The sequence below is a fragment of the Scardinius erythrophthalmus genome (genome assembly GCF_964197995.2).
Source record: "Scardinius erythrophthalmus genome assembly, chromosome: 20".
NCBI lineage: Eukaryota > Metazoa > Chordata > Actinopteri > Cypriniformes > Leuciscidae > Scardinius > Scardinius erythrophthalmus.
This window is the reverse complement of record NC_138240.1, coordinates 6,879,891-6,897,081: the sequence shown is the minus strand read 5'-3', so window position 1 is coordinate 6,897,081 and position 17,191 is coordinate 6,879,891. Positions and strand designations below refer to the sequence as shown.

Sequence of the window (17,191 nt, the reverse complement as noted above, 5' to 3'; positions counted from 1 at the left end):
AAACAGAGAAGGTATGTTGAACAATTTCTCTTTGCTTTTGATCTTCCCTTCTGGGAAAGAAACTGCTGTTGCAGGAAAATCACTGAGAACTTTCAACATGATGAAGCAACTTAATCTTTGTCGATTCTCCAGCTGCATTGCACTTGCAGACGTGTGTGTACGCAATCACATACGTGTCCCTGTTTGCACCTGTCCGTGGGTTACCTTGGTTCTCCACAACCACTGTAAAGAAGTTATATCTCCATAGTTGGTCCATTAACTTTCAAATGACTTTTAAACAAATCCCTCCACCAGCCGCCCACCATCGGTTCTTTAATGAATTATTTTCCTCGTCTGTGTGCAGGTCCAGTCCCTCAAGTCTATTGATAGCTGATGGCAACGGAGATTTTCATTAAACCCTTATTAGCATTGACCCTACAATACATGTTGGGCGACTCTTCTTGGGGACTGTTCTGCTGACTCCAGGGATGGCTGTAGGCTTTTGGCACTCTCTGTCTAATTTATTGATGTCTAACGAGGCTGTTGAGCAACCCTGGCAGGGTTTTAAGTATTCGTTTTCTTCTGAAGCATTGAAGGTTATGTCAGATGTGGAACAGCGGAGATGCTTGTTGATAGTGGATGCAAATCGATGCCTTAATGCTCTCAATTTAGAGCTCGTACAGTTTTTTTATGTTCCTTGTGATGTTTAATGTCCTGTTTTTGACATTGTTTTGATTATTTACAGCTGTACTGAGAACAACGAGGCGTGATTTGTGTGGCTACATCAGTGTTATTCTTAAAATTAAAAAAAACTTTTGAATTAATTAAAATACAAATATTGAATGAAAAATGTAGTTATAAGATAAGTTTAAATTTAAAATACTCAATTTGCTAAAACTGAAAAAATGTATTCAAGCTAAATAAATTATTAAAAATTAATTATAAAAATATTAAATTAATAGATATAACAAAAGCCCATAAAATTACTAAAACTTACAATAAAATAAAATAAAAACTAGTTTAAAATATCAGTGAATACAATAGTCTATAAAATGCACTAAAATAACACTGACAAACCTTTAAAATGTTAAAGGAGAATTCGAAAATAAAGATCAAATCAAATTCGATGTGACGATTCAAGAGTGACCATCACAATGCTGACCTGGACCTCCTCAACTGTTTAGACTCCATCAATATGTGTTGTATCCAAAGAAGCAATTAGTTTGTTCAATACCAAGACCTTAAAGGGACACTTCACCCATTTGCATTAAGCTTTGCATTGTTAGAAACCCAGTCATACTATTGAATGGTCGTGCAACACTCTCTCATTTTCCCCTGAGACGGGAGAAATCTGTTATTTACCTCTTACACTTCCTCCTACAATGACGCAAAAATCGTCATTTTCTGTTAAGACTACAGACACTAGTTTCTCATCTTTCCCAGGGTGGGGCGCGCTCACGCTACAGACCTATTACAGATCAGTGGGTGGGACTTTACTCTCTGAAACTGAAAGCAATATCCTCCATCTTGTTTGAAGCTAAGCTAACAGGCGCTGTGGAGACAGATGTAAAGTTATGACAATAGCGGAGGAGAGTGCTCAATATGATATAGAAGAAGAGGATTTCGGAAGTCTGATGCTTGAATCAGGTGTTTGTGGCTACCTTTACAAGCCGCATTATAGCGAAGAGCAGCCGAGGCAGAAGACCTGCCTGCCGCGGACGAGGAGCCCGGACTGGCTCGGGTTAGGGCGGAACGGTGGCGCCGGTGATCTCACAATGCAGCTACGAACCACTACGAACACAGAGATAGAGTCCGTCTGCGGCAAAGAATTTCAACGATGACAATTTCTCCTGGAAGAAATCTCTGAATCAGACGAGGACACGGACGTTTGTGTTGAGAACTATCCTAGTTTCGCACCGCATATGTTCTGACTGAACATCCAGGTACCATGCAATAATTCACCTTTTCGAAAGAAATACAAACGAGGAGTAATGCACTATATGAGTTCGCCAACTAACTAGACATTTTGTGTGAATGTGAAATGAATTTCAAGCTCTGGTAGTAGCTAGCCTTGTAGACGGAAGAGTGATTTCTCTTATAGGCAGATATGCGCTTTCTGGATTAGTGGGAGTGGCTTGCGGAGCTGTGCAATGTGGTGCATTGTGGGAGTTGTTGTCTTTCATACAAATGCGTTCTGAAGTTATTTTTTGTCTTTTCTCGGTCACGAAGGCACCAAATTCAAAAATTATTTTACATTTCGACTACATATATGACCCACTTTAAATAAAAAACAATGTTCAAATGGGTGAAATGACCCTTTAATGAAAAGCCATTGATTTGGTGTTGGCAGTGACCATGACCCAAGGACCTCTTGGTTTGCACTTAAAGTGAAAGATCAGCAACTTTTTTTACTCAAAATATTCTCTCTCTTTCCAGATATGTGGACGATGTCATATCCAGAATTGGACGAATGTTTCCAGATATGTCAATCGAGCTTTTCCGGCCAAATGGGACATCAGCCGTTCTTTTGGTGAGATGCTCTGTGCTATATACATCAATTTAGAGTTGTTTGTGATGATTTGTCTCTGTACAAGGCAAAATGACAAGTTTTATATTTAGGGCCCAAGCCCTGAAAGGGCGAAGGCCCTATTGTTTCCGTAAGGATTTTTTTTTTCTGCCTTTTTGCCACTTTTGGGGCCTTTAACATGCTCAAAAACTCTTGCGAGGAAACAAATTTATGGCGAGAAAAGAGAAACACGAAGTGGTATAACTTCTGCATACATTAACTGATCTTGATGAAACTTCAGCAGTGTGTTCGTCGTAAGAGGCCAATCAGATGGTTGTAACTTTTGTGAGTCAAAGTTATAGCGCCACCAACTGGCAGCAGGAAGTGTGTCACTTTGAAAATGTTTTTGACAAAAGTGGGGGGGTTAGTTTTACCCACAATTACAAAAATCAGTACGTATATTGGTCTCATCGAGCCAGACAACTTTCTAATTTACAGTCATTAGCTCCGACCAACAGGAAGTCAGATATTTTGGTTTGAATGTAGATTTTTTTGCAAATTCAGCCTCTGCATTTTTACCCACTCCTCCTAAGTGGTTTATTTTATTCACACCAAACTTTTTCAACATGATGAAAATACATTAAAGATGCTAAATTGTGAACTGATATTGAATATCTCAAACGGTTTTGCTATGGCGAGGGATTAAAGTAATGCCAGTAAGTCAGAATCCAAAAAAATTTAGTAGAAGAAGCAAGATTTAAGACCAGATACCCTGCAAAATAAGCACTTTTGGAGGTCTAAACAAAATTGTAAAGTATAAAAGTTGTTTTTGTCTTGAAAGGATTCATGTTCTATAGTAGATTAGAAAATACAATTTTGTAAATAGTAATGAATCTCAAGTACTTTATACAGTTATTTGTTGGTTTCCATTTCCACTGGCATTGATGAAGCAGGACAGCACAAAAGTGCACCCATGTAGAAGCCTTTTCTGACTAATGGTGTATAAGAGGTAATGGAGAGCTGGATGCCCTTGTACTCGGGGAGCAATCTCTCTGTTGACTGCTCTGTCAGTCTCCTTGTGAGTCGTCCCTGAGAACATCCCAGAGGGGCCTGGGATTGTTGACTCTTTGAGGAGTTCGCTCCACACTTTCAAAGTTTTGCGGGATGCATGCATGATAATGGAAGGAAGGACAGTCAGAAGAGAGGTGTCTATTAGAGCTGAACTCTACTTGAGTGATTTACAGCAATCCTTTGAGCTGCATTAGGAGAAATTGTTGCGATTGGTGCTTTTTCCCACAAATGGATAATTTTAATTTAGTGTTTGTCTAATTATTGTGTTAAGGTAATGATGATGACCCTTGTGAAGCTGTATAATGGTGCTAAAATTGTACATTGGGAATTAACACTAGTTATTATTACTGTTGAAACCCTGAAATATTCCTGTTTTTCAGACAGTATTACTTTTTTATTGTTCCCTTAGTACTTTTCCTGTCTTCCATGTTCATTTAAATGAGTCATTGTGTTTAAGGCCTTAATCTGGAAGTTTGCTGTGCTGAAAACAATCACTGTTCTGTTGAGATTGACTGTCTGACTTGGGGTACCAAAGACCCTAAGCTTGTATGTGTTAAAATAATGAAAAAATAATAATTTAAAATATAAATGTAACTCTGTCGATCAACGAGTGTTAACATATGAAAGTGTTATAGCTAAACAGAAGTAATGTAAGATTTCTCATGGCGGGTGTTTGAAGCATGAACATTTTTTGTTAATAATCAGTCCTCATAAAATAAGTAACACTCATTAAGTATTTACCTGATACTTCAATATTAAATATGTTTTTCAAGCTTATAAAATGGTCTTTTGGTCTTTCGGACCCCAAATAGAACATGGGGGTTAAAGCTTGGTTTGCATTGTCGGGACAACAAATGAAATAAAAAATTGTAAGAGATGAAAAGACATGAATAGGCAAAAACATTTTTTTTTTTCATTCACCAATCAATGTTTAGGTTTCAAGCTGTTTTATCCAAACATTGTATCAAGATGATTCTCAACTATGTAATGAAAGATATAACCGAATTATATGATATACCATTTTACTTTATGCAATATGCATGTAAACATGGCCATTAATGCCATTCCCGTGACATGCATCGATACAGTGCATCTAAATTGTATATTAATGTGTTCTTGGGGCAATGTGTAATGAAAAAAAAATCTCATATTTCATAAGAATATTGATATATGATTTCTTTCCCTATTTACTTCTTGTGTCTCCAAAATGCCTAATATGCCATGATGTAAGTCCTGGTGTCCTCTACAGAGGTCATGAATAAAATGAAGGCCCTGTTTCCTAACAGAAAGTCATATTCTGATTTGAAACCCATAACATTTTCCTGAGATGTTGATTTACAAACAGTTTGAAAATTAGTCAGATTTATGATAATTACAAAAGATTATCATATTCCCATAAGAGTGCTAAATTTGATCATTTAGTCATTTTTAAAGACCAAGGAGAGGGAGTTGTCAAGGTGCAACCTCCAAATATTTGTTTTTTCTGCAAAGCCCTGAATGTGTAGCCTAGAAATCTAGACGCACCATAGCGGCAGCAAAATGTATTTCGCAGCCAGGGTAGTCTAGCAACTCTCAATAAACCTTCTCGCTGCAAAAACCCAGATTGGGTCAGGCCAATCACGTTGTGTATAGAGTAGGCGAGGGCGGGCTTAACATACACGACAGAGTTGCGACGGTTACCTGGCTGCTGCTACTTGAAAACAAAGAATGGCGGCTGCTGATGGAGAACAACGGTCTTTCGAATCGGCTTTGGCCGCGACTCTGGAGGACTTGGAGTTAAGTTTTTCTTTGAGAAAAGAGCAAAGAACGGCACTTAAAGGGATACTTCACCTCTGGGAAGATGAATGTGTATTTAAAATAGGTCATTTAAGTAGAAGAAATGTGGAGAAATTTTTGAATTTGGAGCTTTCTAGACTGAGAAAAGCCAGAAAATGTATTTTTGGCTTATGTGGATGAAAGACAACAACTCCCAGAATGCACTTGCTTCGCTGCCTTAGGAGGCCACGCCTACCGGTTAGAGAGCACAGTTGAAAACAACAAGGCTAGCCTAAGTAAGTGATGAGTTTGCCAGGGATTTAGAGATGCCCAAAATGTCCGGGATTCGGCTTTTGCGTTCTACAGTCGCCATTCATCATGTTTACTGTGGCGAGCAGGACGAGGCTGACGGCCGCGGGAGAACGGCGCGAGGCCGGTGGCTTCATTACTAAGACGCGCCGGGTCTCGCATCTCTCACGGAGGAGCGGGAATTTTCTTAGCAATGTTAAAATGCACATCAACCAATCACTTGTTTAGCGTTCATGTAAACACTACAGTCAGATTCACCGATCGGAATTAATTCAGTTAGATTGAAACGAGAGGTGTGCATGTAAACAATGAATGGCGACCGCAGAACGCAAAAGCCGAATCCCGGACATTTTTAACAGTCTCGCCCGCCGGACAAGTCCGGGAAAAGGAAGATGGTAACCCCTACTTACTCAGCTTTCTCCTATTATTCAGCTTTCTCCACAGAACAAGAGCATGCTAGCTTAGCTTCCAAAGAAAGACGGCTGATACTGTGTACATTCTGTGAGTGAGATCCCACCCTCTATGGGCGGGCTGAAAACATGCGGAACAACGCCATCTACTGGCTGTAGTCTTTAGCCTCTGGACAGAAAATCCTCCGATGACGCAAAATGACGATTTTTGCGTCATCGGAGGATTTTTTCCAGACAAAAAATACATAAATCTCTCCTCTCAGGGGGATATGAGGGGGGAAAGCATGGTAATTCGAAAATACTACAGGTTTTCTACTAATACAAAGCTTAATGCTAAATCCTGAAGTAACCCTTTAAGTCATTCTTAAAAAAAGGAAGATGTGTTCGTCGTTTTGCCGGCCAGATATGGCAAAAGTTGAATCTATCAACTAAGCTCCGCTGTTGGGAAAACGCTCTGGTTGGTTGAAGCGCTGTCCTATTGCGTACAGAGGGAATTTGAAAGACAGCCGTTTATCCCGCCCCTCGGATTGAGCCGTGACTATGGTGAGTTTCCAGACCTTGATGTAGGTCTGGCTTGCCAGGCTACTGAATGTGCTCTTTACAGGACATCCCGACTTAAAACTGTGACATGTATGATGTCAGAGAAATTCGCTGAAAATGAATATCCTAAATGTCTATTCCTGGGTCTCAGGAGGATATATATATATATTTTAAATATAGAAATATATTAAAGTATTATCAATATTATAAAAAAGTATTAAAATTATTAATAAATAATAAAGTATAAAATTATAAAATGAAAGTTATTATTGTAGCTACAATTATTATTTGTCTTGTGCGGTGTGGCATTAATGTCTCATTTACATGTCTAAATGTGGCCAGTGTAACTGAGTCATAGATCATTTCCATTTGCTTCTGTCATCATCTATGTGTTGTTTACAAGCATTTTTTCTTGCCCCTTTGTCATGTCTCATCTCAACCAGGGCACAATGTGAGCCAGGATTGAATTAGTGCCTCCTCAGTAAAAAAATAAAAATAAAATAATATGACACCCCTGATTCTAACATTAAGTTGTCACCACAATGGGTAATTTGGATCTTTTTGTCAATGGTACACTGTATCAGTCTCCAAGAAATGTTTTTCACCTCTACCTAGATGCTTTGTAGCCTTTTTGGTCTGAATGATCACATTTTGAGATGATGTCAGTTGTCAGTTGGGTCATTCACACCACACACCATCCCCCTTACCTTTGAGACTTCCTCTGACACTTCTCTGCTGCCGTCATGTCTTTTGGCACCGCTGACTTAGAGGAAAGAGAGACTGAGATCTTGGCAGTGTTGCCAGGAAGACTACAAATGCCCCTTCCACAGCAGTGGGAGTTCAGTGGTTCACACCCACGGGGCATGCACTTCCAGATGGCCCAGTTGGCAGGCCGGAGTGATCTGTCACCGAGGGGGCTAAATCGCTGCCAGGCCCTTCTTCGGACACGCTATTCTGCGGTGTTCAACAAAGCGATCAGCAGGAAATGTCCTCATTGTGATGGACGGTTTGTGCATGACATGAAAGTGAGGATTATAATACAAAAGTTCAAGAGGTTTTGTCTAATTCTTTTTTTAGGGATGCACCAAAATGAAAATTTTGGGCTGAAACCGAAAGTTCAGGATACTCTTGGCCGAAAACCGAAATAATAAATAATCAATTAATGAATCAAACTTGTTTAATAAGCCATTTTTTTTCATCAGCTTAAGTTACAGAATTGTTTCGAATCCAGTTTGTTGGTGAAATATTAACATTTAAATGAAAATAAACTGTAATACTTGCATAGGCTACATTAAATAATGAAGACCACTAAAAGGTTAAATAAAAATCGAATGAATATGTAATACAATGCATATATTTAGCAAAATGTTCTTCTCTAGAGTTCTTTTTTCTGGCTAACTAATGAGTTTAAAGACATTGAAAAGCTTTCTTGAGGTAAATGTAACGTTATGTGACATTGTACAGCCGACAAGCTGTTTTATTGACGTCTTTCCCCGGTTGAAACACTGATTGAGTGATTACATGAGACAGGATTCATTTCTGTGAATGTACCTTTCAACGCTTGAACTGAGGCGGTTACAGTGATCTGTCCTGCCGTATTAAAGAGCGCCAAAACTACATTTCTTGTTTGAATTTCGTAATAAAATCGAAAGAATTTTAAAGCTGAGACTTTGCTTCATAACAACGCATTTTTTAGCGATTATTGGATGGTAGACGCGCTACAAATGTTTAGTAAAGTTTTTTTTATCATGCTGCGCATCAATAGAAAACAGCACAGACTAAAAGATTTAAGAAACCATATCATTACCAATTAAAATCGAGAAATTAAAATTGTCATTCCAGAGCTAGTGTCCACACAGCTGACATGTTTAACTGTTGTATGCACGGAACAGACACTGAACACAGTCAAAACGTGGCATCAGAGAATTTTATTTTATGTTTATTTTATATATTTTTATTTTATTTTAAATTGCACATCAAGAATCAAAACAGTCCTTTTTATTTTATTTATTTAATTTCAACCCACTAGTTTATTAGAGGTATTATTATTAGCTTGAGTTCCTGTCCCTTTCCTGCAAATGGCTGTGAATGGAAGGCATGGTAAAAAAAAAAAAAAAAACATCTTAGTGTGGTACACATCTGCAATTTATAACAAAGGGCAATCAATCCACAGCAGAGCTGCATCTCCTTAACATCAGTTTGTAAACAGGCACGGCTTTGCAGAGTGCGATGGCATTAATTGGAGCACGGGACGGCTCTCTACGGGCAGATTCTGCCTAACAGCCTTGCCCCACAATAATTAGGGGATGTTAATTAGCATGGAAAATGCATCTTTCTCAGGCCCTCTACCTGCTTTTCTTGGCCCTGTAATACCGTTAGCTTAACCTCGTACCCTCTTCCATGACAGATATTAACTATATGCAGAAGCGTGACGTACAATATAATTTTGATTTTTTTTCATCCAGAGTAGTGGAGAGATGCATTTTAGATCTAATAAGCAACTTTGAAATGTGCTGCCACAAACTGGTGCTTGTCACTCCTGCAGCGGTCCGGATCAAAGTGAGTTATGAACGTGAATTGTCCCTCAGGGTTTCTGCCTGAGTTACAGATGTAGAGTGTGTATGGAAATGAACATGCGTATAGGCACTTGCACAGAAATGCATTTAACTGGCTTCAGTAGAATATACAGTTGTTGTTTTGTTTTTGTGAAGCCTGTGAACCGATGGTAGTGAACTGTAGGTTCCAGAAAGGTCTCCTGTCATACTTATTCCTACTTCTGCATCGCTGCGTCTTTGTTTACCTCTCTTCTACTTGTGTTATTTTATTTATTTTATATATGAAGTGAAGTCAGCTAAAATGGGCCACGTTTTGGTAAATTACTTATAATACCATCAAATAAGCTATGCACGAGATTATTATGATATTTTTATGAATTAGCATGGGCCTCTTAATATATATATATATATATATATATATATATATATATATATATATATATATATATATATATATATATATATATTAAATGTGAAAAAGTATAACAAAGGTAATTTCTGATGAAATGATTTTATTTTTAACAGTAAATTGACACTATTGTCTTTAGTGTGCCATAGCAACACCATAAATGTATTTCATTAAATAGAAAGTTAAACAAATATTCGCAATTAAAAATGAACCGATCATGTTGTATAGGTGTGTGTTTCTGTGCATTAGTGTCTTTTGTGTGCATGTATGTGTGTATGCTTGTCAAATATTTGTCAAACATTGTTAAAGATTAGAACATATCAATTTCTGTGTAACTTCTGTGTAAAAATGTGTGTGTATATGCAGCCCATTTTAGCTTAACATGCCATTTCTACCTGAAATGACCTTTTTCACAAAAATCGAAGTTTCTTTTTTAAATTAAACTTTTTTATTTGAAAGAGCATGTCAAGCTTCATGTAACACTCTGCCCTGCCCGCCTTAAAAAACTCAATCAATCAAAACTATTCAAAACTATTGTTACATGTCAACAAATGTTGAATCAACAATTCAAGATCAGTTATTGTGATTGGCTGTAAAATTTTAAAGATATATGACGCTACAACTTTATTTAGCCCATTTTACCTGATAGCCCATCTTAACTGACTTCACCCTATATATATCAATTAATACTTTTCTTTTATTCAGCAGAATGTATAAATTGATCAAAAATGACAGTAAAGACATTTATAATGTTACAAAAGATTTCTGTTTCAAATAAATGCTGTTCTTTGGAACTTTCTATTCATTAAAAAGAATAGAAAAAATGATCACGGTTTCCACAAAAATATTAAAGGAGAACTCCGGTCAATTTTAACATTGAGCTCATTTTATTGTACATTTGGAGTGCTGTCAATACAGAGAACAACTACAAAAATCGGTGTTGCCTACACCGAGTTATTCTATTTTTAAAATTTGCACCCTGTTGACTTCAATGGGGCAAGTACTAAACCTGCTTTTAGGCTCTTAACATCCTTGATGTGTCATTACAAGTGCACAGAAAACGTGAGTGATTCCTTCTGAGTGATCACGGGTGAATCTGACTGCAGTAGATGTAAAAGATATGTATAAAAATGATGTTATTTAAGCCAGCGCAAATACCTGTTTACATCCTGTTTTTCGGTTGAAGTCCAAAGTAATCGATTGCCGAGTTCACAGGCATAGGTTTATCACGCGCGTGAATTTGGCAATCGACTACTTTGGACTTCAACCGAACAACAGGATGTAAACAGGTATTTGCGCTGGCTTAAATAACATCATTTTTATACATATCTTTTACATCTACTGCAGTCAGATCCACTCGTGTTCACTCAGAAGGAATCACTCACATGACCTGTGCACTTGTAATGACACATCAAGGATGTTAAGAGCCTAAAAGCAGGTTTAGTACTTGCCCCATTGAAGTCAACAGGGTGCAAATTTTAAAAATAGAATAACTCGGTGTAGGCAACGCCGATTTTTGTAGTTGTTCTCTGTATTGACAGCACTCCAAATGTACAATAAAATGAGCTCAATGTTAAAATTGACCGGAGTTCTCCTTTAAGCAGCACATCTGTTTTCAACATTGATAATCTAAAATGTTTAATGAGCACTAAATCAGCATAACATTACTGGATTTTTTTATCAAATAAATGCAGTCTTGGTAAGCATAAACGAATGTATCTTACCGACCACAAAGTTTTGAACAATGTTCATGGGAGTCGTATTTAAACCTCATTTAAGTTTAAGTCGTCCGTATGCGCACCGCAGCTCAATGTGTCAGAAATGCATGCGCTAGCTGCTACACCATGTGACTTTCTCTGGCGACTTCCCTTCTTGTTCCCTTGCTTTCTCTTTCCACCTTGACTAAATCATTCTGCCTTGTTGTGCCTGGCTTTGGTCACCTCAAAGGTTCACAATGGAGCGGAGTCAAAAAATTTTTGTTAATTGAATTTTAAAGTGACCTTGTTCTGCTATTGATCTACATTAAAAATGTTTTTTGCTGCCACGACAGTCAAAACCTTGGGGGCGGATGGGCGTGCGAGTATTGACGGTATTCCGGAACGACCTCTGAGTGGGGGATTGTGCTGATGAGGACAGACCCGGCGTGAGGTGGAGAGGTCAGAGCTGGTCACACTCAGAGAGGTGGAAGAGGGTATTGGAAAACACCCCTCTTTGCACTCAGGGGCGTTGTGGTGTGTCAGCTTGTTTCTCGTGTTGCTTGATGGTACAGTAAGCTTTTGAAAGCTAATGAGGTGGACACTCTCAGAGACCTCAACAGTGGCATTCAGATTCCCAGATTGTCAAAATAGTGCAATTTGTGCACCTCAAAATCTGTTGATCTGACATTTTTTACCTATAAAAACAGCTCCCCCAATGCTATTTGGAGTGCAGTGCCAACCCTGTTAGCTATCAGATGGGATGCCACCTTTACACCTGCCATTAACATGCTTTTTCAGGGATCAGATCACAATTGTATCGCATTTGGACTGTTCATGGACTGATTCTGACCACATTTGTCTAAGTCAAATAATCATTATCCATCACTTTGACGAGGTTGTACATTTTCCATCAAGTCAAGTCACCTTTGTTTATATAGCGCTTTTTACAATAGAGATTGTTTTTAAAGCAGCTTTACAGTGATAACAGGAAAATGATGCAACAAAGTTTGTTTCTAGAAGAAAATAGCCTCATAGTTCAGCTTAAAAAGTTGGTATAATGCCCTTTTCACAAGATGTAAAAAAATTCTTTGTCCCCAGAGTGTGTATGTGAAGTTTTAGCTCAAAATACCCCACAGATATTTTAAATAGCATGTTAAAGTTGTCACTTTTTGAGGGTGAGCAAAAACGCACCGTTTTGTGTCTGTTCCTTTAAATGCAAATGAGCTGCTGCACGGCACAGAGGGCGGAGCTTCAACCGCTTGTGTCATTTTAGCTCACACAGATATGCACTGAAAATTTCAAAAACTTTTAGCCTTTTATGTTCAAACCGGGTCAGATGAAGTCAATGATGGAGAGACTCAAGAAGTGACGACATGTAGAATGCAACAGGACATTTCTGAACGGTTAGTTGATGAATTTATGTAGCTTATGTGTAGTTATCTTCTAGTCATTGATTAGCATATTCTGTCTTGATAATCTATAAATCGTGTTCAGGGGGCGGGGTTTATGTAAATTTTAGGGTTGGTGATGTCACTAACCCTGGAGGAATGTTGTGTAGTCCCTACCAGCCGTTTGTTGTAGTCCTTAAAGGTCCCGTTCTGCGTGATCCCATGTTTCAAACTTTAGTTAGTGTGTAATGTTGCTGTTAGAGCATAAATAATATCTGTAAAATTATAAAGCTCAAAGTTCAATGCCAAGCGAGATATTTTATTTAACAGAAGTTGACTACAAAAAACGGCTCGATTGGACTACACCCCTCTACTTCCTGCATTAGTGACATCACCAGAACCGTTTCTTGACTAACCTCCACCCACAGGAATGCTCCCTCAACTCTACTGGCTACTTGCGCACTTCTTATAACTTAGGCTACTGTGTTTACTCAGCTCTTACGGTGATTTTCTGAAGTAAAACTGACGCTTCATCTTTTGTGTGATGTACAATAAACTTTATTATACTCATCAGTACATGTTTGATCATCATTCAGACAGCAGACTTGTAGGCTTTTAATAAATAATGGATACATAGCCTACAAGCAGATGACAAATACGTTATAATAACCGTAATTAAACTACTAAACCATACCTGTTTCATCTCTATACAGCACTCTGACTCTGTAGGCATTATTGTCCAACTCGAAATGAACACCATTACTGAGAGTTTCTGATATTATCATCATTCCGTGAGATGAATTTTTCCTGACAGACTGAGCGCGAGCTCATGAAGCTCCGCCCCCTGTGTCGTCCAGCAGCAGCTCATTTGCATTTAAAGGGCACACACTGAAACAGGTCATTTTTCTGAGCCCCAAAAAATGTCAATTTAAACATGCTGTAAAAAATGATCTGTTGGGTATTTTGAGCTCAAACTTCACATACACACTCTGGGGACATCAGAGACTTATTTTACATCTTGTGAAAAGGGGCATAAAACGGGACCTTTAAAAAGCAATTTCTTTAAAAGCAAATATCTCCCTTTGCTTTGAACTTTGAGCGTTGTAACTTTGCAGATGTCGTTTATGCTCAAACAGCGACATTACACACTAACTAAAGTTAGAAAAGTGAAATCATTATCAACCACCCCTTTAAGTAATTTCAGTGATGGTTCATTTTGGTTGTAAAAAAAGTTATTAATTTAGATCATTTTTAGTTTATATTTTATCAGATCAATAATATTGTTGAATATTAAATGTCCCCATCTAAGCAAGCCAAAAGCCAAAGGTGACATCATGCTCTATTTGTGTTGCAGGTTCTTCTCTCTTTTCTTTTCTTTTCTTTTCTTTTTTAAATTCAGCCCTTGCAATGTGAAAAAGACAACAGGCGGTTTGCCCCTGGGATCTGGTCATCGCTTTTAATGAACACTATCCCATGAGTTTTTCCACTGAACTACACTTGGAATCTCTCATTTCTCTCCCCGAATCCTCCCCACATCTCTCTGGTCTATTTTTGCATGCTTTAAGCCTTTTTCTCCTTGTTTTTTCACTTCCAATCCCTTCTAATGTGTTTCTAAAGTAGGGACATGCAATATGCAAGATATGAAATATATATGTACTGTGAAATAAAATAAAAATTGAGTAATAAAATGACAATACTAATATTTACATCTTAATTTCCATTCATTTCAATCAAGCTTTCTGTCAAAATGAAAAACAGAAAACATTTTTGCTTTGTTTCTTTTTTTTTTTTTTTTATTCTGTAAATGGCAGAAACATTCCTGTTAGCACTTAGTAGCATTTACCATTATGTACAAGAATGTGTGGTCGGATGCAATTGATCTAAAAAATATTCTGATACTGTTTGGATAAAAAAACGCATGCTAATGGCAGATGTAAAAGGAGTCTTATTTTCCCCAATGCTGATGAAGTGCATGCAGCCATGTTTTAGAAATGAGTTGAAAAGCATACAGCAGAACGCTTCGGCTGAACATGAAACTTATTTTAGTCTCGAGCAACTTGAATGAGGATCCATTTTTCTCAAAGGAGAGGTCATGGAGAGCAGGACGCTTGGCCACGTTCTCGCCTGGCTTCTTTCCTTCCTTGTTCGCAGCTGATTTGAGATCTCACATGTTGCTTAGAAACTGTTTCTTTTTTGTCCAATCTCTTAGTTTTTGCCACTTTTCCCCTCCCTATCCGCGGCCCACTCTCACTCCAAATAAAAAAGTACCATCTGCCGCCATTGCGATCCAGTCGTTTGGGGATGCACTTAAGATCAGCTAATGAACCTTTTCAGGACGCCCTGACGCTTACCACACTCGAAGTCAACTTCTTTTCTTCCTAGTAACCATGTTCCTTTGGCCCCAGGCCAGCAACTTACTTTCCAACTAGCTTGTAGCTGAAAAGAATGCCCAGAATAGCTATTGACGCTACTAACCGGCTTCACACACTAGGGTTACTGCGAGGGATTTGGTGGTTTTTGTTTCTTTATTTCTTGAGAAATTGCTTGAGTCGCATTTGCCAGCTACTATTTACAAATTCTCTTGTGCTGAAAAGTTCAGGTTTGATGAGAGCAAGTTATGCTTTTTGAGGTTGTTTTTCTTTTAGCATGTTTTGCATCAGCCATTTTGACATCAGTTGTGTGAAGATGGGAGATATTAATGTCCGTGTAGAAGGATCAACTGTGCTTTTCTGTGCAAAACTATTTTTTTTTATCATAAACTACAATGCTTAGTTTTACGCATGAAAAAAACTCAAGTGATTTAACAGGTACAAAAATCCAGCATGGATACAAGTAATTTATAATTGAGAGATCTAGAGACATGTACATTTTGAAAAGATGTTGCTTGGATAAATCATTACTTTTCCATTAGGTTTAAAAAATAATAATTTATCTGACACGAACTGATTCACAGGACGCTTACAGAATTATTTATCAAGTAATAAGCATTGAATGTGTGGCGTATTGTATCCACAGCTTCTTTTGGAAACATTTTGTGGTAAGAAATAAAAAGACAAAGAGGAAAAGTTACTCAGCATGTGGGGAAAAAAATACGTGTGTGAAGTTTCTGTGAAGTTCTGTGCCTCCCCCGGCTAGTGATCAGTGGTCGTTTTATTGCTTCAACACTCAGCAGGACTCTCATGAAAAGAGAAGAAAGACCAGAAGGCAAATTCACTCTATTATAATCTAAATATCTCAAACTTTTCCCAACACTTTATTTTATTTTGTTTTATTTATTTTAGAATTATTTATATTTATTAATTGATATATACTGTAACTCCTGTTGGACCATTATATTCTCATAGTTTATCTTATCTTATTTTATATTATTAAATTGTTTTTAATTTAATTAATCTTTTTCTTTTAGAGAAGGATAATTATGACCGCCGCTAGCGAAAGCGGTCATATAGGGATTGTCAAAGTTTTTTTTTTTTTTTTTTTCGTCACCTTACTGAATTTTTCGTCAACGATACCAGGGACACCGAAACACCGGGGAACATGAAATTTGGTGAGCATGTAGCCCCACTAGACTTCTAAGGAAAAATTTCGTTTGGTCCCCGGGGGCCACTCCCCCCCCCGCGCTGGGCCCCCCCAAACCCCAAAAAATGCAGTTTTTCCTAAATAACTACCTGAACCGTGGCACCGAGGATGAAGAAATTTTTATGGTATGTTGGTCTACTAGACTTTTACGGAAAAATTTCATTTGGTCCCCGGGGGCCACTTCCCCCCCCGCGCTGGGGCCCCCGTAAATTTTTCGTCAACGATACCAGGGACACCGAAGCACCGGGGAACATGAAATTTGGTGGGCATGTAGCCCCACTAGACTTCTAAGGAAAAATTTCGTTTGGTCCCCGGGGGCCACTCCCCCCCCCCCCCGCGCTGGGCCCCCCCAAACCCAAAACAATGCAGTTTTTCCTAAATAACTACCTGAACCGTGGCACCGAGGATGAAGAAATTTTTATGGTATGTTGGTCTACTAGACTTTTACAGAAAAATTTCGTTTGGTCCCCGGGGGCCACTTCCCCCCCCGTGCTGGGGCCCCCGTAAATTTTTCGTCAACGATACCAGGGACACCGAAGCACCGGGGAACATGAAATTCGGTGGGCATGTAGCCCCACTAGACTTCTAAGGAAAAATTTCGTTTGGTCCCCGGGGGCCACTCCCCCCCCCCGCGCTGGGCCCCCCCAAACCCAAAAAAAATGCAGTTTTTCCTAAATAACTACCTGAACCGTGGCACCGAGGATGAAGAAATTTTTATGGTATGTTGGTCTACTAGACTTTTAGGGAAAAATTTCGTTTGGTCCCCGGGGGCCACTTCCCCCCCCCCCGCGCTGGGGCCCCCGTAAATTTTTCGTCAACGATACCAGGGACACCGAAGCACCGGGGAACATGAAATTTGGTGGGCATGTAGCCCCACTAGACTTCTAAGGAAAAATTTCGTTTGGTCCCCGGGGGCCACTCGCCCCCCCGCGCTGGGCCCCCCCAAACCCCAAAAAATGCAGTTTTTCCTAAATAACTACCTGAACCGTGGCA

General features: G+C 38.7%; 1 protein-coding gene across 1 annotated transcript in view; it reads left to right on the top strand.

Annotated features, from left to right (window-relative positions):
- Positions 1–17,191, top strand: part of med27 (mediator complex subunit 27) — a 71,159-nt gene that overhangs the window by 36,271 nt on the left and 17,697 nt on the right. Inside the window, exon 4 of the mRNA XM_081348760.1 lies at positions 2,416–2,509. Coding sequence (XP_081204886.1) covers positions 2,416–2,509 — 94 coding nt within the window. The remainder of the gene's footprint in view (positions 1–2,415; positions 2,510–17,191) is intronic.